This window comes from Gossypium arboreum, chromosome 2 (assembly GCF_025698485.1).
Source record: "Gossypium arboreum isolate Shixiya-1 chromosome 2, ASM2569848v2, whole genome shotgun sequence".
Lineage (NCBI taxonomy): Eukaryota > Viridiplantae > Streptophyta > Magnoliopsida > Malvales > Malvaceae > Gossypium > Gossypium arboreum.
Genome location: NC_069071.1, coordinates 104,089,151 through 104,115,048, shown reverse-complemented (window position 1 = coordinate 104,115,048; position 25,898 = coordinate 104,089,151). Strand labels below are relative to the sequence as shown.

At 34.9% G+C, this 25,898-nt stretch overlaps 2 protein-coding genes across 9 annotated transcripts; both read right to left on the bottom strand.

Moving 5' to 3' along the window:
• Nucleotides 1–11,053: 11,053 nt before the first annotated feature.
• Nucleotides 11,054–11,920, bottom strand: LOC108459033 (uncharacterized). The gene has a single exon (XM_017758403.1). The coding sequence runs from the start codon at nucleotides 11,918–11,920 to the stop codon at nucleotides 11,054–11,056; it is 867 nt and encodes a 288-aa protein (XP_017613892.1).
• Nucleotides 11,921–15,966: 4,046 nt separating this feature from the next.
• Nucleotides 15,967–21,152, bottom strand: LOC108460729 (uncharacterized). Of its 8 annotated transcripts, none has more exons than XR_001867645.2 (8): nucleotides 20,907–21,152; nucleotides 20,612–20,828; nucleotides 19,339–20,024; nucleotides 18,808–18,920; nucleotides 18,680–18,733; nucleotides 17,191–17,418; nucleotides 17,022–17,071; nucleotides 15,967–16,310 (listed from the first exon to the last, which is right to left on the bottom strand). XR_001867645.2 is itself a non-coding variant. In XM_053025094.1 (7 exons), the coding sequence occupies exons 2-6, from the start codon at nucleotides 20,648–20,650 to the stop codon at nucleotides 17,395–17,397; spliced, it is 303 nt and encodes a 100-aa protein (XP_052881054.1). In that variant the 5' UTR covers nucleotides 20,651–20,828; nucleotides 20,907–21,152; the 3' UTR covers nucleotides 16,765–17,071; nucleotides 17,191–17,394. The 8 variants fall into 8 exon arrangements, 1 of the variants encoding a protein (XP_052881054.1); XR_001867643.2 differs by having other exon boundaries at nucleotides 18,808–19,432; nucleotides 19,932–20,024; XR_001867642.2 differs by having other exon boundaries at nucleotides 18,808–19,432; nucleotides 19,952–20,024.
• Nucleotides 21,153–25,898: the final 4,746 nt, after the last annotated feature.

Sequence of the window (25,898 nt, the reverse complement as noted above, 5' to 3'; positions counted from 1 at the left end):
AAGTCAATTGACATTCACATGGTTGATTCAGATCATACACGAGCTGCATGATAGAAAATTGTTTTAGTTAAGGGACAATCGAATCATCAAGAAATGCGTTCCTGCTAAAAATTATAGTATACAAGTCAAGCATGCGGATCTTGCCTCCCTTTTGCCAAACATAAGGTGATAACCAGCAGACAAGTTGAAAGCAATGAGGCATTAATATAAGGGAAGAATGGAAGAGCAAATGGCCATTGCCTATATACTTTCCCAGCCCCATCGTGTGTATTTGTATATTTTTATATTATTATCATGTTATTGAAGATAAGTTTTGATTGTATTTGCAAAAGGGTAATGAGTTGTTTTGACGGTGGAAAGGAGACAACACATGAACATTTTTGTAGATCCAAATCAAGTTCATGTTACTTGTAATTGATATTTAAAGAGGATGAGATTCCTCTTGTCCACCCTCAGCCTGTAATATATATATTCAGCAGATGAGAATGGGAAGACAGCAAATAGGTAGAGTGAGTTGAAACACACAAATTCCAATTGCAAGGCCTTCTTTCTTCTCTAAAACAAAGAAAATGGCTGCCTCTCCTTTGAATGTCCAACCTTCTTTCCATGATCGCTCAAACAGCTTGCCTTCAAGGCAACACCCCATCACTTCACAAATTGATGAAAATCTGAACCGACTGAGGGCATCTCAATTCGCCTCTACATCTTCGTCATCCATAGGACATGAGCTGACCTGTCTTCAAGATTTGTACGACTATGTAGATATGTTGCTTCAGTTGCCCCTCACTCAACAAGCTCTAGCTCAAGAGCAGCAAAGGAAATCGGTTGAACAACTTTTGGATGCATCTCTCGTGCTCCTGGATGTATGCGGAACCGCTAAAGATGCCTTGGTGCGAACCAAGGAATGCACTCAAGAACTCCAATCGGTTTTGCGCCGAAGACGAGGAGGAGTTGAAGGGCTTGGCGATGAGGTTAGAAAATACTTAACCTCCAAGAGGGAAGTGAGAAAGGCAATAAGCAAGGCCTCCAAGAACTTGAAGCATATGGACAATAAACTTATGAGCAAAGACGGTGAGACCGGAGCCGTGATTAGCACCTTAAAACAAGTAGTAGCAGCCACCATGGGCGTGTTACAATCCTTGTTGTCCTTTATTTCAGGGCCAGAGGCATCGAGCCGGTGGTCACTAGTTTCAAAGTTAATGCACCAGAAAAGAGTAAGGTGCGAGGAAGAAGAAGAGAAAACAAATGAAATCGCGAATGCTGAAGCTGCATTGCGTTCCTTCATTAAATCTGGAAACGTGAAGCATATTGAGAATGTGCAAAATGAGATCCAAAACTCAGAGTTGTGCATCCAAGACCTTGAAGAAGGTCTTGAAAGCTTCTTCAGGCGTTGGATCAAAGCTAGAGTCACTGTTCTAAACATTGTCAACTGTTGAAATCTTGGCATTGTAAACTTGTACATAATTATAACTTACATGTATACAACTATTGTTAAAACAAAAAATTATACAGTCTACTTTCCACCAACTTTCTCTCTTTTCTTATCTTGTCCACCAATATCTGAACTTGCAAGTTGAACTTTTCTTTTTACGAGATTATAGATACTGGAATTCCAACTCCAAACCCAAATTCCAGATTTGATGCGATTCTGCTATGATATGAGCTGTCAGGATTCCTGTTTTGATAAGTTTTAACAATTTGATTACTTTGACTGTGACATGGTAGATACATACATATCTCACACGCTTTAAGAAAATAAATCATAGTCTGTCAATCACAATAGTTTCTTCGGTTCTGTGAGGAGAAGAGGGAGCAAAGGATACGAAAGTGGATCTCGTCCTACCCCTTGCCATTATTACTCCAATTATTTTGATTTTTATTTTAATCTGTATTTAATTTTGTGTTTAAAAGGTCCATTATTTAACGAAAACTGTCTCTCAGTTATGCTCACAGCTTAGTCATCCTGCATTGATCATTAAACTCCACCCATTTTTCTATAAGTTGCAAACTATGTACAGGTTGAGATTGCATATCTTGCCTGCCTCCTGCACGACAAGAAATTAATAAACTCAACCATGTTAATTGCATGCACATGTTCAAGTCGATGTTGATGGAAATGATTAAACAATAATAGTTACATAAACTAGTCTCTTGTCACCAAATAATAGACAAGTAGCCACTGTCAGTTGAAGCAAGCTTAAAGCCACTCGTGCATAGCCCCATTATATAGTATAGTTTTATTATATCAGGAATTAAGATATACTAATTAAAAGAATCAAGTTATGAGTTGTGGAGCATGTTAGGAGGGAGACATCGCTCAACCATGCTGACATAGTAGTTCAGATTGGTATCAAGTTCATGTTACCTCATGACTTCAATTTGGAAGGGTGAGATTCTTCATGTCTCCTCTTTCACACAATATATGCATATATATATTGGGTAGATGAAGAAGGCAAATTGAATTCAGATCACAACTTCCAAGTTTTTATTTCCAGAAGAAATAATGGCTACCACCGGTTACCACACTCGTTCCAATAGCTTTCCCTCTTGAGCCCACCCTCTTACTTCCGAGGTTGATGAGCATTTGAGCAGATTGGCATCGTCTGAGTCGGCATCTACATCGTCGTCCTTAAACCAAAGCCTCGGCAGACTTCAAGATTTACATGATTGCACGGAGAAACTGCTTCTGCTACCTCTGACTCAACAAATCTTATCCCATGAACAGCAAGGGAAATATGTCGATGAGCTGTTGAATGGATCTCTTGGGCTTTTAGATGTATTCACCACTGCCAAGGATGCCTTATTGCAAGTAAAGGAACGCACCGTAGAACTTCAATCTATCTTGCGCCGAAAGAGAGGTGCTACAAAAGGCTTTGCTAATGATGTTAGAAAATACTTGAGCTCTAAGAAGGCAGCTAAAAGGGAAATCTTGAAGGCCGTGAAGAATTTAAAGCACAAGGAAAGCACCGCTTTGAACGAGACCTGTGCCACTGTTAGCGTCTTAAGGGAGGTGCAAGCAGCCACTCTTAGCGTGCTAGAATCCTTGTTCTCCTTTACTTTTGGGGTCCAGAAAGAATCACATAGGAGCCCCTGGTCGTTAGTCTCAAATCTTTTGCACACAAAAAGAGTCAACAGCGAAGGAGAACAGCATATCAACGAAATGGCAAATGCTGAAGCTTCACTGCTGTCCCTTGCAACAAGCAAAACTGACCTTATGCAAATCGAGAAAGTTCAGAATGAACTCAATTATCAGAGTATTGCCTTCAAGACTTCGAAGAAGGGCTTGAGGGTCTGCTTAGGGGGCCGATCAAAATCAGAGTCAATATTCTCAACATACTCAACAATTAACCTAGTCTCAAATATCATTTGACTTCATCTTGTACGTTAAATTCAACACAAATGTAATATTCTTAGGTTACATTATAGTAAAATATACTTGCAGAAATTTTTGCTTCTATTGCAAATTCCTCTTTCTTTTATCTTCCTTCTTTTGCTTTTGTCCTCTCAAATATTAATCATCTCTCTTCTAATGCATTAGAATCACAAAAATTGTATGACATCATAGCACGATTACCATGGACAGTACGGTTTTACCATTGGCTAACTCTTTAATTAACATAAATTCAGTTGAAATAACTTTTCATAAAAAAATTTGATATAACCTGTTAAAATACCAATTGCTTATTTACAAAATGAGATTACAAATCTTGTCTTTATCTTGTTCAACCAAAAAAAATTAGTAAACCTAATTCAATTATGAAAGTATTGCATTCAAAACTTTGAAAAAAGATTTGAAAAAAGATTTAGGGTCTGCTTAGATAATGATCAAAGTCAGAGTCGATATGCTTAACATTCTCAAGTATCAAGTAGCTTTATCTTAGAAATTAAAAATTCAAGACTAATGTAATATTCTTATGTCAAAGTAAAATATACTTCTGAAACATTTGCCTCTTGTTTGCATATTCCTCCTTTCATATTCCTTTTCTATGTTTTTTTTAGAATCTTAAACATTAATCATCCTGTTTCAAATGCATTAGATTGAGCAATATAAATATCTTTTAAATCTTGAAAATTAATATTTTATTTTAATTAAGATAAATTAATAAATATTAGTCTAATTAGTAGTTGATTAGCGAAACTTTTCAAAACAAATGCAAGTAATTCTTTAACTTCCTAACTCGGAAATAGCCAATTAAATCCACTGATTCAACCGAATCTTATTTCAACAATTTACTCCTTAACAACGACCCCAAAAATTTGTTAATGTCAAAACTTGCTGATAATAAAATATATTTAAAACAAGAACTTTAAAAAATATTCCCTTGATTTTCTTAGGTGTACAGATTGATGTCAAGTAATATTACAACAAAACCAAATTTGGAATTAAAAGCACTTTGACAATGGTGAAACATGCACTACGAATGTTAAACATAAAAGCTTTGCTTACCATAAGTGCACATACTATTGTCATATAATAATTGCAACGGAAATAAATTAAAAGATAGAAGAATTTCAAGGAGTGAATCCAAAGGATGGATGTCCAAAACTAAATGCAAAGAATGATTCCAGAGTTCCGCCAGACTCAGTGAGTAGCAACGTTAAACACAATATCATCTTTATCCAAACTATTGATCATCCAAACTAACCCCACTTAAAATATTAAAACCTTTTATTTTTATTTTCAAACCAATTTTTAAACTTCATCCTTCATTTTCTTCTCTATAGAATGTTTTCAAAATTTATTTTTGGAGAGCGGAATTGATGAAAAAAAAAAAAAAGCTTCCAAGACTTTAAATTTTAGTGGCGAAAAACTTATCAGTAGCCATATAATTCAAAGTTTTCAATCAACTTTTTTTTTCCTTTTAAAAGAAAAATTCTTCTCCATTCCTTCTTCAAACTGAAACACAACATTTAGTTAAAAAATAAAAAAAAAATTAAAAAAAAAAAACAAGAGGCATCTTTTATAAATTTCAAAACCAAATAAAATTCTTCAAAATTTTTGAACATTTATCTCTAAAATCAAAACCAAGATCTAAGAAAGAATTTTTATATAACTGAATCCTTTTTTTTCCTTCTAATGAGAAAAAAAACATAAACCCTAAACTAAAGAATTCTTTGAAAAATTAATATTTCTATTTGCTCGTATTTGATGTGATCATTACTTATGTTGTTAATTGCTTGTGCATTTGTTTTATAGTGATACAAGGTGCAACAAATGTGGATGTAGATTCAATTTTAAAGTGCTATTTTATCCAAATTTTATAATTCAATTTTGAAGTCCGGCCATCAAAAAGATGAATTAATTCTAAGTTGGATTTAAATTCAATTATGTGGTTATTATCGTTGCTTAATAGTCACATGATTCACACTCAGCACTAAGACAACCCAAACAAGTTAAGGCTTGTTTGGAGTAGTAGTTAAAACTCTTTTATCGCATCCGATGACACGGGATCAGACCCTACCATCCTCTTCTCCTTTAATATTGTAATGATAAAAAAAAAGCAACCCAGACAAATTGGTTGTCAACAATTGAGTGTTACATAGAAAATCCTAGAAGTAAACAACATAACCGCAATCAAATCTAAATAAAAACAAAAGAGAAATGTCAAGCTTGATGCAACATCCTTCATAGAGAAGAGATCCATCTTCTTTAAACATGTTGATAAATATGTTAAGGTTGTGTTTATAGATGTTTAGGTTGAGATTTAACACATAGTTTACATCACATACATGACCAACATAACAATTCAGAGTTCATTAGATCTATCATACATAGTTTCGTAACCCACTGAATTAAATCGACGGTTTCTCAATGTAGGTTCAAAGGTTATTTTCAGATTAGGTTCGGGTTTACTTAGCGAAACCGAAATCATTAGAAGTATTTAATCATCATCAAGATATGAAATTAACAACCAAAAATCACAAGGGAAACACACCTTCTCTACTTGTAACACCCCTAACCCGTATCTATTGCCGATAGGGTTACGGAGCATTACCAGAGTTTACAGAAAAATTCCAGATAATTCATGTCATTTACTATTCATATATGAAACTAATCATATTGCCCCTTGAATGGACCCTCGAGGCTCAATTTAAACATTAGAAACTACTCAGGATTAAATCGAGATCTCAGAGAATTTTTCGCGAAATTTAATTTTTTTATTATATACAAGGCACACACGCCCATGTGGTCAAGGCACACCCCCATGTGACCATAGGACACGCCCGTGCTGCAGGCCGTGTCTGACCTTGTGTAACTCTCTGATTTGTGCCACACTGCCTACCATACGCTCGTGTGCTAAGCCATGTGGTCAATTTAATTTTCACAAATTAAGTGTAGGTTTCACACGGCCAAGATACACACGCGTGTTCTAGGCCATGTATCACACACGACTGAGACACATGCCTGTGTCTCTGCTTGTGTGCTAAATTCTGAGCATTCTGTTTCTCAAATTTAATATGCAGGGGACACATGGCCAAACCAAATTCCCACGTGTCAGGCTGTGTATAACACACGATCAAGCCACATGCCCGTGTGTCTACCCATGTGGACAAAATAAGGTCATTTATTAGCCTTATTTCTCACCCAAATTTAACCTTCAACCTACAATAACATTTGCATACATTTGCCAACCAATTCAAGTCATATAAATCAAACAAACATCATTAACATGTATGAAATAGTATCACATATTCATATGATCAAACTTACCTTCTTATAAAAATTTATATTTTACCCTAATTCAATTTAACCAAACCAAATACATATAAGCTAAACATGATATGTATGTCCTTATAATAACATGCCAAAATAATCCATTTTTTTAGCCATTCCAATAGCTAAGTTACAAACAACTAATTTACATACCAACATAGGCCAAGTTAAACTATATACATGCCATTATATCAAAATAAGATTACTTTTTATACCAAAACAAGCTAGAAGATAGTGTGGTGATTCTCCGACAGTTCTCCAACCTTAGCGAGCTTTAGAAACACTATAAATCAGAGAAAATAAAACTTAGTAAGCATTTAATACTTAATAAGTTCGTATAACGGAAAGTAAACTTACCAATCATATTTAAATAAGCATAACAATAACATGCTTTCCAACAAATTAGCAAATTTGCCTAATCACATACATTCAAATAAGCAAGTTAGTCACATAATTCACATGTACATTAAGTAAGCAAGGATGAGCTCTTCATGCTACACTCCTTTCAAGTATTTTAGAAGTATTCGGGACATAACTCTTTTAATCTCATAATTTCTCATGTCAGAAGTTTTGCCCGTTAAATTATTGAAATATCGATGGATGCTCAGGTAGTACACACAAAGTGTACAAAACTGTAAACTGTCAATTCATAATCAGAGGTACCCGTTAGGGCACTTAATCAGAGAGCACACTCTCGAGCCACATATTAGGATGCTCAGATGAGCCATGTAACAGGACACTTATCTGGGCTAAATAGGAAACTCATAAGAGTTTTATTCAGGGAGCTCATAGAGCTTATCAAATAACTCCGAAGAGTTAATATTAGGGAGCATCGGATAAGGTAGTAGGGAGTTCAAGAGAGCCATGTCAGAAAGCCCATAAATGCTTATATCAGGACACTCATGTAAAGTTGTGTTTGTGTCCGTATTATATGCTGGATCACAACTGTTCGAATCATGTAATAGGACGCTCACACAGAGCTGCGGTAGTGCGCAACACATGCATGATCACTACCGATCAAGATGCTCGAGAAGGCTATATCAGGATTGCTCGTCCGAGCTATATTCTGTCTGCAACATACGCAAGACCGCATTTAATATAGGAAATCACATATATCCATCGAATTTCATTATTCAAACGAAACTTATTATTTTTTGGATATAATTGAACATATGATTATTTCATTTATTTTTAGCATTTATATAATTCATACAATCACATGCCACATTCAATTCAAACATATGATTAAACACAATTTAGTTACATGAACTTACCTTAACATTTGTTTGTGTATGAAAATTTACTAATTCGAAACTTTTTCTTTTCCTCGATCTAGCTTCAAATTTGAGTTGTTTGGATCTATATAAATGAATTTAATCATCAATTTATCACATTTCATATTCAATTGGATTCAATTTACACTCTAGGTAAAATTACCATTTTGCCCCTAAACTTTTTATAAATTTCAATTTTGTCCCTAGGCTTGGAAAATGAAATTTATGCAATTTAATCATTATTCCAAGCCTAACTGATTTTTACATGTCTTAATAACAGGCCATGGATTTCACGAAATTTAGAATTTTTCTATAACTTTTACATCTTTACAATTTAATCTCTAAATCATATTTTCATAAAAATTCCCTTTGTAAAAGTTGTTTATCTATCAACAACCTTTCATTTTCTACCATAAATTTCAAAATTTTAGCATAGTCATCCACGACAAAACTTTGATACTTTGATATCTTTTCAAATAAAATATAAAAATTACTAAAAACAGGACAAGAATACTTACCCACTTGAACCAATTACATTTGCTTGAAGACTTTTCTCTTTCCTAGGGTTTCCATGTCTTAATTTAGGGAAGATAATATATAATAAGATGATATTTCTATTATTATCTTTTAATTATTTTAGTTTCCAATTTAGCCCTTAGCCTTTTCTAATTTTTTCATGGATTAATCACCAAAAATATATATTCTTTAATGGTCTAATTACCATATAAGGACCTTAAGTTTTGAATTCCATAGCTATTTATACTTATAGCTATTAAAACTCAACTTTTTTATTTTATGCAATTTGGTCCTTTCCATAGTTAAACACATAATCAGTAAAATTTTCTTTTCAGAATTTTCATATGACATTCCTATCATAATGCAGATCATTCAATAATATTGAAATAAATTTTCTTTCTGGATCAGATTTGTAGTCCCGAAACTATTGTTCCGATCTCACTGAAATTGTGTTGTTACACTACTAGTCCATTCAACATTCCTCAAGTTTAAATCTGATCCACCTCTCCCAGATCTGGCCCTTTAACATCATTCACATGAAGCCACTTAATGTTAGAATCAATGACAAAGTTTCGGTTAGACCTAAATGTAATTGATTGAACCGAAAAGAAGAAAGAACTTTAACTCAGTTAAATTTCCCAGAGTCAATGTTTAACTAATACAAATGTATAACTTACTGACTTGTTTCTAAAGATTATAGATTTAATCACCAATAGTGTATGGAATGAATAAGGAATTTGTCAAGGAAAGAAGGAAGGCTGACAGCCCAAATAGTAGTAGAGGCGACGATGACGGCAAGCTAATAATCAAGAGAGCTTAACGGTTCAATATGTGGCAGCTGTATAGAGAAAGGAAAAGAAACTAATAGCTTAATGGTGGTGCAAGGTGTGGCGATAGGAAGGGGAAAGAAAGTTGGACAACAAACCAGAGAGTTACAAGCGTGTGTCTCGGTCGTGTGTGATACACGGCCTAGAACACGTGTGTGTATCTTAGCCGTGTGAAACCTACACTTAATTTGTGAAAATTAAATTGACCACACGGCTTAGCACATGAGCATATGGCAGGCCGAGTGGCATAAATCAGAGAGTTACACGGGGTTAGACATGGCATGCGGCACGGGCATGTCCTATGGTCACATGGGCGTGTACCTTGACCACACGGGCATGTGTGCCCTGTATATAATAAAAAATTTAAATTTCGCGAAAAATTCTCTGAGATCTCGATTTAATCCCGAGTAGTTTCTAATGTTTAAATTGAGCCTCGAGGGTCCATTCAGGGGACAATATGATTAGTTTCGGATATGAATAGTAAATGACATGAATTACCTGGAATTTTTCTGTAAACTCTGGTAATGTTTCGTAACCCTATCGGCGATGGATACGGGTTAGGGGTGTTACAAGTAGAGAAGGCGTGTGTCTTGACTAATGTTTTCATGTGTGTCATTCGGCCGAATGTATATGTGTTTCCCTTGTGATTTTTGGCTGTTAATTTCATATCTTGATGATGATTAAATACTTCTAATGATTTCGGTTTTGCTAAGTAAACTCGAACCTAATCTGAAAATAACCTTTGAACCCGCATTCGATTTAATTCAGTGGGTTACGAAATTGTGTATGATAGATCTAATGAACTCTGAATTGTTATGTTGATCATGTATGTGGTGTAAACTATGTGTTAAATCTCAACCTAAACATTTATAAACACAATCTTAACATAAACTACGTGTGGAAATGCCAGGGTCGTGTGGATCCTGAAAATAGCTCTATTTATTCGATTTTAACTCATTTTTTGCACCAAAATACTCTCCTAAATATAGAAACATTAATTTAAAGGATTAGAAGCATTAAATTCACTAATTTACATTATTAATGATCCAAAAACACATTAAAAATGTGATTAAAATATTTTACTTTTATAGCTTATCATTGGGTTTATTAATTTCTTGTCGTGCAGGGGGCTGACAGGATCTGCAATCTCAACCTGTACATAGTTTGCAACTTATAGAAAAATGGGTGGAGTTTAATGATCAATGCAGGATGACTAAGCTGTGAGCATAACTGAGAGACAGTTTTTGTTAAATAATGGACCTTTTAAATACAGATTAAAATAAAAATCAAAATAATTGGAGTAATAATGGCAAGGGATAGGACAAGATCCACTTTCGTATCCTTTGCTCCCTCTTCTCCTCACAGAACCGAAGAAACTATTGTGATTGACAAACTATGATTTATTTTCTTAAAGCGTGTGAGATATGTATGTATTTACCATGTCATAGAAAAAGTAATCAAATTTTTAAAACTTATCAAAACAGGAATCCTGACAGCTCATGCATTCAGAATCGCATCAAATCTGGAATTTGGGTTTGGAGTTGGAATTCCAGCATCTATAATCTCGTAAAAAGAAAAGTTCAACTTGCAAGTTCAGATATTGGTGGACAAGATAAGAAAAGAGAGAAAGTTAGTGGAAAGAAGACTGTATAATTTTTTGTTTTAACAATAGTTGTATACATGTAAGTTATAATTATGTACAAGTTTACAATGCCAAGATTTCAACAGTTGACAATGTTTAGAACAGTGACTCTAGCTTTGATCCACCGCCTGAAGAAGCTTTCAAGACCTTCTTCAAGGTCTTGGATGCACAACTCTGAGTTTTGGAGCTCATTTTCCACATTCTCAACATGCTTCACGTTTCCAGATTTAATGAAGGAACGCAATGCAGCTTCAGCATTCGCGATTTCATTTGTTTTCTCTTCTTCTTCCTCGCACCTTACTCTTTTCTGGTGCATTAACTTTGAAACTAGTGACCACCGGCTCGATGCCTCTGGCCCTGAAATAAAGGACAACAAGGATTGTAACACGCTCATGGTGGCTGCTACTACTTGTTTTAAGGTGCTAATCACAGCTCCCGTCTCACCGTCTTTGCTCATAAGTTTATTGTCCATATGCTTCAAGTTCTTGGAGGCCTTGCTTATTGCCTTTCTCACTTCCTTCTTGGAGGTTAAGTATTTTCTAACCTCATCACCAAGCCCTTCAACTCCTCCTCGTCTTCGGCGCAAAACCGATTGGAGTTCTTGAGTGCATTCCTTGGTTCGCACCAAGGCATCTTTAGCGGTTCCGCATACATCTAGGAGCACGAGAGATGCATCCAAAAGTTGTTCAACCGATTTCCTTTGCTGCTCTTGAGCTAGAGCTTGTTGAGTGAGGGGCAACTGAAGCAACATATCTACATAGCCGTACAAATCTTGAAGACAGGTCAGGTCATGTCCTATGGATGACGAAGATGTAGAGGCCGATTGAGATGCCCTCAGTCGGTTCAAATTTTCATCAATTTGTGAAGTGATGGGGTGTTGCCTTGAAGGCAAGCTGTTTGAGCGAGCATGGTAAGAAGGTTGGACATTCAAAGGAGAGGCAGCCATTTTCTTTGTTTTAGAGAAGAAAGAAGGCATTGCAATTGGAATTTGTGTGTTTCAACTCACTCTACCTATTTGCTGTCTTCCCATTCTCATCTGCTGAATATATATATATTACAGGCTGAGGGTGGACAAGAGGAATCTTATCCTCTTTAAATATCAATTACAAGTAACATGAACTTGATTTGGATCTACAAAAATGTTCATGTGTTGTCTCCTTTCCACCGTCAAAACAACTCGTTACCCTTTTGCAAATACAATCAAAACTTATCTTCAATAACATGATAATAATATAAAAATATACAAATACACACGATGGGGCTGAGAAAGTATATAGGCAATGGCCATTTGCTCTTCTGTTCTTCCCTTATATTAATGCCTCATTGCTTTCAACTTGTCTGGTTATCACCTAATGTTTGGCAAAAGGGAGGCAAGATCCGCATGCTTGACTTGTATACTATAATTTTTAGCAGGAAAGCATTTCTTGATGATTCGATTGTCCCTTAACTAAAATAATTTTCTATCATGCAGCTCGTGTATAATCTGAATCAACCATGTGAATGTCAATTGACTTTTTTATTAGTGTCTAATAATGTGTTCGTGGATTGAGACGGTAGGATTCTTAACATTGAAGAAGATGATTCAGGGATAGTCAAGAAGATTTCATTTTTTAAGACTTATTTCTCTATTTTTATTTATGTTTTCATTGATAGATTGAGTCAGCTTTGTCCAAATCTGGTTTAACAACCTTCCCTCAATTGAAACATCAAAGAAACATTTGAATTTATGGCATAAAAAGTCTAAAGTTAGAAAATCTGTCTTGAGTTTCTTGCTAAGTTGGTCTTTAAAACAGAATGGAGCTTAATTGTTGGGTTTTTGAACAATTTTTCTGGAGAAACTATGAAGCTCAGTGTAAAACTTGAGCAACAACGTAATAAATCCGGATAAAGAATGAAGGAAGATTGAACTTCAAAAGGCTCGATATTTGCAGGATAAACAAACAGAATTTTACTTAGTAAAAGAAAGCAAAAATTGAGAGAGTATTTTTCTTGAATGATTTCTATTGAAATTCATTTATTAAAGAAGATAGCATACTGCCAATACATATACCAGTCATAAGTTGGTCAGCTTTAACATATTTACTATTTTTAGACTTACTTGCACCGCTTGCACATTGCAACTTGCAAATCAACTTGCACAATTAGGTAAGCTGATCTATTAATCTTATCAGCACCCAATTACATTAAATACACTACCTACTCAGTTCTAATTTAACTAAGTTACAAAATATTACTTAAAGTAACAAAATGAAACTGAAATTGAACAGTAGCATCAACTTCAGTAGTTGCATGTACTTCATCCGGAAATACTACAGCAGCTTGATCTTCATACTTCATCAACATAACTTGGACTGTATATACCTTGTGTGCTGTAAGTGCGGCTTGATTTGCTTCTTCATACTTCATCCACATAACTTATGTTGCATGGTCTACTCTTTGGTTGCTTTATCTGCTGCACGCATGCCAACTTCAACACTCCTCCTTAGCTTGCATGCTGCAAACTCCTGTTTTTGTTCTTAAATCTTCAAATCTTAATACACTAAGGGGCTTTGTTAGGATATCAGCAAGTTTTTCTTTAGAACTGCAATGAATCAGCTTCACTTCTTGAGCTTGCTCCATCTCTCTAACAAAGTGAAATTTGATCTTGAAGTGTTTCGTTCTCCCATGGAACACTGGATTTTTTGCAATTGCAACAGCAGATTGGTTGTCACAATTGATCTTTGTTGCTTCCCTTTGGTGTTGATTTAGATCGGCCATTATTTTTCTTAGCCAAATGGCTTGGTTGATAGCTCCTACAGCTGCCACATACTCTGCTTCAGCAGTTGATTGAGCAACAACAGTTTGCTTCTTGGAACTCCAGCAAAAAATGGCTGAACCAAGGGTGAATAGATACCTTGAGGTACTCTTCATATCATCTATCGATCCATCCCAATCACTATCAGCATAGCCAATTAATTTCATGTTTTCAACTTTGCTAAACAACATTCCATAGCTCTTAGTACCTTTGATGTTTCTGAGCACTCTTTTGGCAGCTTGAAAATGCTTTTCATTGCAGCAATGTATGAATCTTGAAAGCAAACTTACAGCAAACATAATGTCTGGTCTAGTGGCAGTTAAATAGAACAAACATTCAACTAGACTTCTATAGGTTGATTCATTGACCTTATCAAAATCGCCTTGGCTTGATAGTTTCTCTCCAATGGCAACTGGTGTACTTGTTGCTTTACAATTCAACATGGAGAATTTGTTTAGAATTTTTAAGGAAAAAGCCTTCTGACTTAGGAAGATCCCTTGTTGATTTTGAGATACTTTCATGCCAAGGAAGTAAGACATTTGTCCCAAATCATACATCTCAAACACTTGCTGCATTTTGCACTTGAAGTCTGTCAGCATTGCTTGGTCTCCTCCTGTTACTAACAAATCATCAACATATAGAGACACTATCAGTTGAGTTTCACTACCTTGCTTTTTCACATACAAAGTAGGTTCACTGATGCTTTTTTCAAATCTAAGGCTAGCTAGATAGCCATCGATCCTGCTATACCAGGCTCTTGGAGCCTGTTTCAAGCCATACAAGGCTTTCTTCAGTTTGTACACCTTGTCTTCAGTTTGTACACCTTGTCTTCTTGACCAACAATTTTGAAGCCTTCAGGTTGCTCAACATATATCTCTTCTTCAAGGAGACCATTGAGAAAGGCTGACTTCACATCGAGCTGATGGATTTTCTATAGCAATTGTGCTGCTAAGGCAACTAGCAGCCTTATGGTGTCAAGCCTAGCCATTGGTGCAAAGGTTTCAAAATAGTCAATGCCATACTTTTGGCTGAACCCTTTTACAACTAGCCTTGCTTTTAGTTTGTTCAAGCTTCCATCAGCATTGTGCTTGGCTCTAAACACCCACTTCACTCCAATGGCTTTTCTATTGAGTGGTCTTTCAACTAGCTGCCAGGTCTGATTCTTCTCAATCATACTGATTTCATCAGCCATTGCCTGTTTCCAGCCTTGATGAGCTTCAGCTTCTTCAAAGCAGCTTAGTTCAATAGCAGCCACATGAGCTCTTTCATAAATCTCAGCCAATGGTTTAGTCCCTCTGATTGGTTCATCATCAATGTCCATTTCATGACCATTTTGATCAGCTTCAGCTTGATCTGTTACCAAATCTTCAGCAGCAGTTTCTAGTTCATTTTTATCCCCGTTCCAACTTGCCTTCTCATCGAATACAACATCTCTACTCACAGAGACCTTGTTTATTGAAGGATCAAGTATCTTATAATCGTTCTTGATACTATTGTAGCCCACCAGAATATTAGGTTGAGCTTTCTTAGCAAGCTTGGCTCCTTTTGCTGCTGGGACATGAGCATAATGAATGTAACCAAAAACTCTTAGGAGAGCTAGTGATGGTTTGAACCTGAACTAGGCCTCGAATGGAGTTTTTTGAGCCAAAGCCTTGGTTGGGAGCCTATTTTGGAGGTAAACTGCAGTGTTAAATGCTTCTACCCAAAATGTCTTAGTCAAATTTCTTTCAAACATTAGGCACCTGGCCATATCCATCAAGCTTCTATTCTTTCTTTCACTTACACCATTTTGTTAAGGTGTATAAGTGTTGGTGACACTACAACAAATTTGATTTTTAGCGGCGTTTTTTAGGCCTTTAGCGGCGCTTTTAAGCGCCGCTAAAACTATTTGCAACGTTTTTACAAGCGCCGCAAAAAACACCGTTATAGATCACACCGCAAAATTTTGTGGCGCTTATTTTAAAAAAATACCGCTAAAGGTCATGATCTTTAGCGGCGCTTTATCTACAAATGCCGCTAAAGGTCATAAAATTTAAAAAATAAAATATTATAAAAATATTATAAAGTCATGAAAATATAAAAAAATTAAAATTCATTATCAAAATATTGAGAAAAATAATGTCCATAATATAAATATAAAATTTTCTATTAAAATTCATTATTAAATAAAAATAAAAATAAAAATATAGAATGAAAACTAAAATAAATAATAAAAATTAGATTAAATATAAATATAAATAAAATACAACAAGTCCAAATACAACATCTTGTTTGTGAACCTAAACAACACTGAAAATGCAAAGGTCTTTTATAAAAGACAAATTGCTAAGTTTTGAACTAGGAATTCTAATACCTTGGAGGACAATGCAAAGTTTAAACTTCATAAACTACACTCTCATTAAGACAAGATGCCAATGAATCTACAAACAAAGGGGAAAAAATATTATAGATTTGAATAGTCTGAAAGTGCCTAAAGGATTTTTGTACACTACTCCAGTCTGTTAATGCAGAAGTCATTGAAAAGGCTGTGCATAATATGTACCTACAACATACAAAATAATGTAACGTGAAACCCAAATCCGTTAACTACAAAATTGCAGGAAAAGAGAGAACAGCTTAATATTTCGGTTAATTTGGTTTTTTTCTTTTTTCTTTTTTCTTTTTTTAACGAAACAAAATTAACCTTCAACATTTTTTCAATGGATAATTCTACATATACAACCAAAATATCAAAACAATTCAAAATCTAGAAGCACCATACAATGAAGATATTAATCACCATCAGATGTTAAATTAACACATACTAAAAGTTCAAAAAAAATAAATGAAGGTATAAAACTTAACAGGACTAATCCTAACTAATAACCAAAATAACATTCAAATATCAAATTTTCTTAAAATCTCTTCTGTTAACCAAACTGAATTTTTTATGGTTAACCAAACAATCGATTGTGGTCAGTTAATTCAGCTAAAAATAAAAGAATATTAGCAACAAATTATGTAGCAACAAATTATAAATTGAATTTCAGGACCATGTCAAATTTTCCTAGAAAACTTCTAGTCAATAAAAATTTTGAGAAAGCAATCCAAAAACTCCAACACTCAAATAAACTACATATGAAAACTACATACAAATTGTTTAAGATAAGGATTGATGTATCAGTATCTTAACCTCAGTATTCTTCAAGTAACCAAGTTACATACACTCAACACCTCAAACAGATTATGAAGGTATAACCTTGTAATGATTTACCTTGATTGCAGCACCAAAACATGACTCAGCAGTTGTACTACTCAGAAACTCTGTCAAAGGATAGAGGAAGTAATACTTGGTAAGAATGAATTCAGTGATGAAATGGTACTGAAACACCCTCAACTGGCATGCTAATACCAAAGAATAAATTCAAGACTCTAAAACCCACCTGGTACGCTAATTCTCTAGTGTGACATAGAACAAGTGCAGCAGCTTGCCCAGCATCTAGTGTGACATAGAACAAGTGCAGCAGCTTGCCCAGCATCAGGTTCAATTTGCTGAAGAGTTGATAGAACAAAAACAGCTGTTTTCCCCATTCCAGATTTTGCTTGGCAAATCACATTATGCAAATTAAGTTGCTGCAAATCCACAGCTACTGATGAAGAACCATCTTCAGCTGAAAAAGAACAAAAGAAAATACATAAAATGTGTTAAGTTCAAAAGACATTCATAGCAGATAAATATGGAAACACATTCAATTGAATACACGATAATGTTGGACTAATATGCAATTTCTGTACCAAAATTTACTCCCAAAATAAAAATATTTATCGCATACCCAAAGTTCTACTAAGAATAAACTATCATCTAGAATAGCAGGAAGACCTGAATTCATTAAAATATATATATGTATATAAATAGGAAAAGAATGCAAGATAATGACACTAAAACAAAAAGAACCAGACCGAGTTCTGACACTAAACCCACTGAAAAATTAAGGAAGCAGTGGTCTGAAAACTAAAACAGAGACGAAAAAGGCAAAGACAAACTTGTTCTAAAGCTGAAAACCCTAAAAAAACCCACTGAAATAGAAGTAGATAAGAATAGATCAGAAAACTAAAAAAAGACATGAAAAAGAAAAGACAAAGTTGTAGGAGTGACTCTCAGTTGCTCTTACGAAAATTCTCTTCCTACTATCCTGCGTGCGTGTTTTTGGCCTATAGTGAAATTTTTTGCTTCTAATTGATTGATTCAAATATATATATAAATCATAATTAATATAAAAATACATATAAATTGTTATGTTTAATATTTTAATATTTTTATTAAAATAAAAATTTAACACTAAATTTAACACTAATTTAAAAAATGTAAATATTAAATGTCAAATTTATTATTACCTATATATTTTTAATGCAAATTTATAAATAATTTTATTGTTAGAAAATTAATAAAGTTTATATCTAAAAATATAAAAGAGAAAATAACCTCAAATTTTGAATTATAAAGAGAAATGAATATTTAAAATTATTATTTTTAATTTTTAATTTGAACTGATATTATTTAATTGATTAAATTGCATCAAGCCTGCTTATGGTGGATCTGATTTTTGAGCTTTGAAATTATATTTATTAGTTAAATAAAGTTGAAACTAATTCAATAAATTTTTCCTGCAAAAAGTTATAACTTCTGTGGTTAATTCTTTTAAAGTGGAAATTCAAAGCACATTATACACTCTACACGATTCATGTTATTTCCTCGCATACCAGATGCAGAAGATGAAAACCCTGCAACAGGATGACCTCCATTTTCTCTCTTTTGTGCAGGTTCATTAACCGTTAATATATTGATTCCCAATGCATTGAAGGAAAAATTACTTTATATGGTAACCTTAAAGATTAACTATATCTAAAGAAAGGTAAGATGAATTTACTAACCTCAAGATCAGTAGCACCATCACCAATCATGTCTAATGCCTTGTATCCCTTAACCTGGAATTTTTTTTTTGGTTAGACTTGGAAAATGAACTTTTAGCCGGCCAATACAAAAAAGCCACAAGACTCACCTTTCTTATTTGTTGAACAGCAGTAGCTTTTCCTCTACTCCTCGAAGTGAGCTCATTAGCATCGAATCCCAAAAACTGTTTTCTTGCTAAATTCCAAGGATTGATGCAATAGGCTACAAAAATGCTTCTCAATTAACTATTTTCTGGCAGTAGTTGGCCAATGGTTAACCATTGGAAGATTATATTAATATACAATAACATGGCTCTCTCAATAGTAACGAACTTACATGATGTACAATGACTCTTACTGATGACAACATTACCCATATCACACTTCCATAATTTTATATCTAATTGGTTTTTCAGAAGTCACCATTTGCTGCATGTGTAATATCTAATGTCAAGTAAGGATTTCCATTTCGTGTTTTCCAGTTTCCTACATTCAAGTTTCTATTTTCAATATCATCAAAATATTGCAAGTGACTTCAGATCTACATTTATCAGAAGGGCAGACGAAACCACATGAATGCCTTAACAGAACAAAGTAAAATAGAGATGGTCTTTCAAGCATTTAGTAGCATAGTTGCACACATTAATCATTTGGCAGAAGCCCTCGGAAATTAGATAAACATCGGTATTCCTTGCCTTCAGCTTCTTGACTAATTCTTCAATGCCAGGCGAAATCCTAGAGATCAGTAAGAAGAATAATGAACTAGGCTATCAAACATCATGTCAAAGAGAAGATTAAAAAGAAAGGCCAACAAGAATAAAAAATCGTTAATTCATTGAGGAGTTGATGCCCTTCAGTAGTCATTATAACTTGTATGGGAATTAAGGATTATCAACCACATAAATGCTACCTAGAATATCAAACACATTGAAGAAGATGCCAATAAGCAAGGCTGACAATATTTGAATTGAAGAACTGGAGAAATTTGATAGCCAAGATAACAAACCCTTCCTTTATACTTCTTATCACATTACAATCAACAAGTTAATATGTAAAATTTTGGAGCAATTTCCAAAGTAAGAGACAGACAAAAAGAGACCCGCAAGTCAAAGTTTCATGTTTCATGCAAATCAAAGTTCTAAAACCTCAAGTCCAAGTACTAAAATGAACATATATTCCATATTTCAACTAAATCCAATGAAGAAAAAACCCTTAAATCATAAAAAACACATACATACACACACAGAGAAATACCAATTGGACTGATAGTTGATACTCTTTCAGTTGAGACCAAAACTGCTGGTCCTTGTACTTCTGGTTGCTCATCCTAACAAAACAAAACAAAAACATACACCTACTCATCCCGTGCCCCAGATATTCTTTAAGAGCTTAGACTATCATTTAATGGAATAAGGAGAAGAATCATTCTACCTTAACATTCGCCAAAGCAATTATATAGTTTTAGATGAACTTTTGTTGCCAAAATTGTGCAAATAATAAACCAAGCTCAAAATCAGAATCAAGAGAAAACAAAGGTGTACCAATTTACGAGCTAAAAACAGACAGTAACTATGAAAATATCAGCCACAGAACATGCTTGTTAGATATATCAAAAATCAATAAATACTATCTCCGTGCGATGATTTTAGAATTAAAAAGAAATGAGATCGAACATAAAAGATTTAAACAAAAAATAGAGATGATGCTGCCTCCATCCGATTCAGACAGATCTAGCTTAGTCAATCAAAAATAAACCTCAAACCCACAAATACCCATAAAGATCTCAATGAACACCAGATCAAAACATGCAGATATATCAAAAGGCAAACAGAAACCCAAAAACCCAGTATGGGATCAAAAGAAAATTTTTATTAAAGAAATCAAATCTAAAGAAAATGAATAAAAGAAAGGTACCAAATGACTAAAGAGGATGACTTTAGAGCCATGACCCATCAAATACTTGATGGTGGGAACAGCAGCACGGATCCTTGTGTCATCTGTATGGAACGTTCAGATCGACTCTAACAAACACTTTCTTTCCCTTCAAATCAGCTTCCTTCAAGTCCCCAACACTCTTCTTTGTAGCCATGGTAGTAGCACTTCTTCAACAACAACCAACCGTATAAAAACGCTACACCCGAAAAAGGATTAGAGAACCGATCTGCAAAATCAATAAGAAAATGGGAGTATTCAAAGTGAGAGTACTTACGAAGATGAGAGAGGCGGATATATCTAAACAGTGAAAAGAAACGAAGGATCGAGAGAAAAACAGTAACGAGAGAAAAAGAGTAGCTAAATTTTATTTGGGGGATTTAGGGCGAGTGACATAGATGAGAAGAAGGAGGAGTTTGGGAGTGAGCGGGATTTTTTTGGAAGTGAGCGAGTAAGCAAAATTAAGCTATAATGGCCTTTTTTTGGTAAAATTGTGGCATTTTGTGGCGTTTTCAAAACAAACGCAGCTATAACTCAAATTTTTTGCGCATTTTTAATAAAAACGCCACTATAGCGTAATTTTAATTTTTTTTATTTTAACATATTTTTTATTTTTTCTTTCATAATTTTTGTGCTGAGATTACTATTTTTGGATTTTTTTAATTTTGAATATTAAACTTTTAATTGAAACATGGACTAAAATATTTAATATTAAATATTTAAGTTTTTAATTTTAAATTTTAAATTTTAATTTTTAATTTTTAAATTTTAATTTTTTGAAGATTTTATAACTTTTAAATTATTGTATAAAAACAAAAGGAAACTTCAATGAAATAAAATGAAATCGATGAATTAAAAAATATAAAATGACACAGTAAATTTAATTGTTTATCAAAATAAACGAGCCGTTGTAGCAGAAAATATGGTAGCTAGAATATGATATTCAAGTAAAATAAGATGAACATGGTGAATGTAGTTACTAACCTAAAAGTGAAGTCAGCCTTGTTCGGAGGAATTGACAACCTCGTTGAATTCACCAAATATATTCGGACGACAGAGGGACACTCGACGGCTATCGTGAGAGATGCATGCGAAAGGCGATGGAGGAGATGGGTTGCGACGCATGGGGCGAAGGCGATGGAGGGAATGGGTTGCGATGCACGGGGCGAAGGCGATGGAGGGGATGGGTTACGGTGCACGGGGCGAAGGTGACAAACGAAAAGGTTTAAGTTAGAACTTTATTTTGTTTGTAATGAAACAGCGCCGTTCAAATCGAATTTTGAGATTAACATACTACCCATGGCCATTAAACCTTAAACCATAAAACCCTAAACCATAGACCTTAAATCTTAAATATTAAACCCTAAACCCAAAAAAAAATTTAATCAATATTAAGTACTATTGCTTCCATAATTTATTATGAACATAAGCTTTTACATTAATATCTATGTATATACACATCAACATCCATATGATGTTTTTTGGGGTTTAGGGTTTTAAAAGTTATAGATTAGTGTTTAGTTTTTTTAGGGGGTTAGGGATTTTAGGGGTTATAGATTAGTGTTTATGATTTTTTTGGGTTTAGGATTTTAGGGGTTATATGACTTTTTGCGGCGTTTTGAGCAAAAACGCCGTTATTACTCAGTTTTTTAGCGGCGTTTGACCAAAAACGCCGCTATTGCTCTATTTTTTAGCGGTGTTTGACCAAAAACGCCGCTATTGCTCTGTTTTTAGTGGCGTTTTTGGTCAAACGCCGCTAATGTATAATTTTTGTGGCGTTTTTTGATAAAACGCCGCTAAAACCCTATTTTCCTGTAGTGTGAGCTGGTGTTTGATGCCTGCTTCATCACAAAACGTATGTAACCTGGATGAAGTATACTCAGTCCCATTATCAGACCTTAATGTCTTTAACTTGCAACCTATTTCAGTCTCTGCTGCAGCTTTAAACTTCAAAAATACTGAAGCCACTTCTGATTTCTGTTTCAAAAAATAAATCCAGCAATATCTCAAGTAATCATCAATGAATAAGATGAAATGCCTTCTGCCATTCAGAGATTGAGTCTTCATTGGACCACACACATTAATGTGTACAAGTTGCAGTCTTTCAGAAGCTCTCCAGGCTTCATTTATATGAAATGGTAGTCTAGCTTGTTTTGCTAGCTGACATACTTCACAAATTTCTTCCTTTTCAACTGAGTCAGTGAAGTTTTCAACCAAATCTTCTTTGGTTAGCTGAGTCATTGAGTTGTAGTTGACATGGCCAAGTCTTTTGTGCCACAACTTGGATTCATCTTGAATAGATGTGTAGGCACTGTCTGAGCTCTTATTCCAATTCACAATGAAGCTCTTGTTAGCCATGGTCACTGTCATGAGCTTGGATCTATTTGGATCACTGATTAGACACTCCTTGCCTTTGAATATCACAAAGTAGCCATTTTCTAGCAACTAAGCTATACTGAGCAGGTTTCTATCTATTTCAGGCACCAAAAGTACATTTGAAACAAGTTTGGTACCTGTAGGAATTTCAATCAGTATATCTCTTTTGCCTTCTTCTTTGATGAAGTGTCCATTTCCAACCTTCACCCTTGTTTTGAAGCATCTTCCTATTGACTTGAAAATAGTAGCATCTGGAGTCATGTGGTTAGTACATCTACTATCAATCAACCAACCTTTTGTGGCATTTCTTTTGGTAGATGAGCAAGAGACAGCAAAGACTCGTTCTTCTTGATCACTTTCTTCTTCTGCCACTTGAGTTTCAGCTCTTGGCTGTTGAGGCTGATTTGGCCTCTGTTTGCCTTTGTTTTTGCAAACTTTTTCTACATGGCCTATCTTTTTACAGATTTTGCACTGCACATCAGGCCTAAACCAACATACTTCACCCGAATGACTTAGCCTTTTGCAGTGTGGGCAAGGAGGATATTTTCTTGCACCATCTATTATAGGCCCATCTTTCTAGGTTTTCTTCCTCTTGTATCTAGAGGAGTTTGAGGCTGCTCTGGTTTTGGCTTGGAAGGTACCTTCTTGATGCTCCTTGAGTCTACTTTCTCTTCTTTGCTCTTGAGCATAAAGAGCATTGATCAACTCTGTTAAGGATATGCTGGTCAGGTCCCTCGAGTCTTCAAGAGATGATATCTTTGCCTCATACCTTTCAAGCAAGGTTGAGATCACCTTCTCTACAATTCTTGCTTCACTAAACTATTCTCCAAGTAGCCTTATGCTATTTACTACAGCCATGATTTTGTCTTGAATGTTGCTTGACTATTTCTTCCTCCTTTATCTTCAAGTTTTCAAAGTCCCTTCTTAAATTCAGTAACTATTTCTGCTTTGTTCTTTCAGTCCCTTGGAACTCCTCCTTCAACTTATCTCAGGCCTGCTTTGGTGACTCATAAGCCATGATTCTTGTGAAAATCACATCAGACACACTGTTTTGGATGTAAGACATGCCTTTGTCCCTTTTGGTTCTTTCATCTGAATGTTGTCTGATCTGAGCCACTGTTGGATTGGCTCTAAGAGGTGCTGGTTCAACATCAGAGTTAACAACCTCCCATAGGTTAAATGCCTATAGGTAGGTCCTCATTTTTACTACCCAAATGTGGTAGCCCTCTCCATTGAACACTAGTGGTGGCGCTGGTGAGAATTCTGATGAAGACATGGTTCTAAGGATTGAAAAAAAAATGACAGGTCCACTAAGAATAAGGCTTTAGATACCAATTGTTGGGTTTTTGAACAATTTATCCGGAGAAAGTATGAAGCTCAGTGTAAAACTTAAGCAACAACATAATAAATTCGGATAAAGAATGAAGGAAGATTGAGCTTCAAAAGGCTCGATATTTGCAGGATAAACAAATAGAATTTTACTTGGTAAAAGAAAGCAAAAACTGAGAGAGTATTTTTCTTGAATGATTTCTATTAAAATTCATTTATTAACGAAGATGGCATACTGCCAATACATATACCAGCCATAAGCTGGTCAGCTTTAACATATTTACTATTTTTAGACTTACTTGCACCGCTTGCACATTGCAACTTGCAAATCAACTTGCACAATTAGGTAAGCTGATCTATCAATCTTATCAGCACCCAATTACATTAAAATAGTACCTACTTAGTTCTAATTTAACTAAATTACAAAATATTACTTAAAGTAACAAAATAAAACTGAAATTGAATAGTAGCATCAACTTCAGTAGCTGCATGTACTTCATCCGGAAATACTACAGCAGCTTGATCTTCATACTTCATCCACATAACTTGGACTGTATGTACTTTGTGTGCTGTAAGTGCGGCTTGGTTTGCTTTTTCATACTTCATCCGCATAACTTATGTTGCATGGTCTGCTCCTTGGTTGCTTTATCTGCTGCATGCATGCCAACTTCAACATTAATCCAGACAAATGGGAAAAAAAATGTGCAGATAAATACTAGAAAATGATATTGTAGTATCAAAATTGCATGTCGTTGAGTATATATATGTATAACTCATGTCTGTACAAGACTGGTATTTACAAAATTCTTTAACGATTGAATGCGTTGAGAATAGAGACCTTAGCTTTGATCATACACCTGAAGAGGCACTCAAGTCCATCTTCAAGCTCTTGAACGCAAAGCTTCAACTCTTTTAGCTGTCTTGGCATCTCAACATTCTCAGATTTGCTCATCTTCTAAAGCTGTCTTGGCATCTCAGCATTCTCAGATTTGCTCATCTTCTAACTCATTACTGATCTTAAAGCAGCATCAACATTCTCAAATTCATTAATGTCTCTTCTTCCGGCTTATTCACACGCTATCCGTTTGTGGTGCAATAGCTTGGACACTAACACCCAGCTGCCGCACTTCGATCGCTTCTTTGGCCCTTAGATGAGGTTGAATAAGTATTCAAACATAGAGGAAGTGGCTGCTTCAGCCTCCCTTAGCAAGCTAACCATTGCCTTGGTCTCGTGGTCGTTCTAAGATGAGAAAATACATTTGTTTCCACATGCTTCACATTCTTCAATGCCTTGTGGATAGTCTTTTGCACCACTTTCTTGGAGGTGAAGTACTTCCTCACCTCACCCACAAGCTCGAGTTCTCCACATCTTCTTCTTCACACCATTGATTGAATATCCTGTATATTTCCTTTTGTTTGTAGTAAAATATCCTTAGCAGTGTTGCATAGGTCAAAGATCCTAAGGGATCCATTCAAGAATTCATCAACAGGTCCCTTGTTTTGTTCTTGAGCTAATTCTTGTTGAGAAAAGGGTAACTGCAGCAACTTATCCACACAATCATAC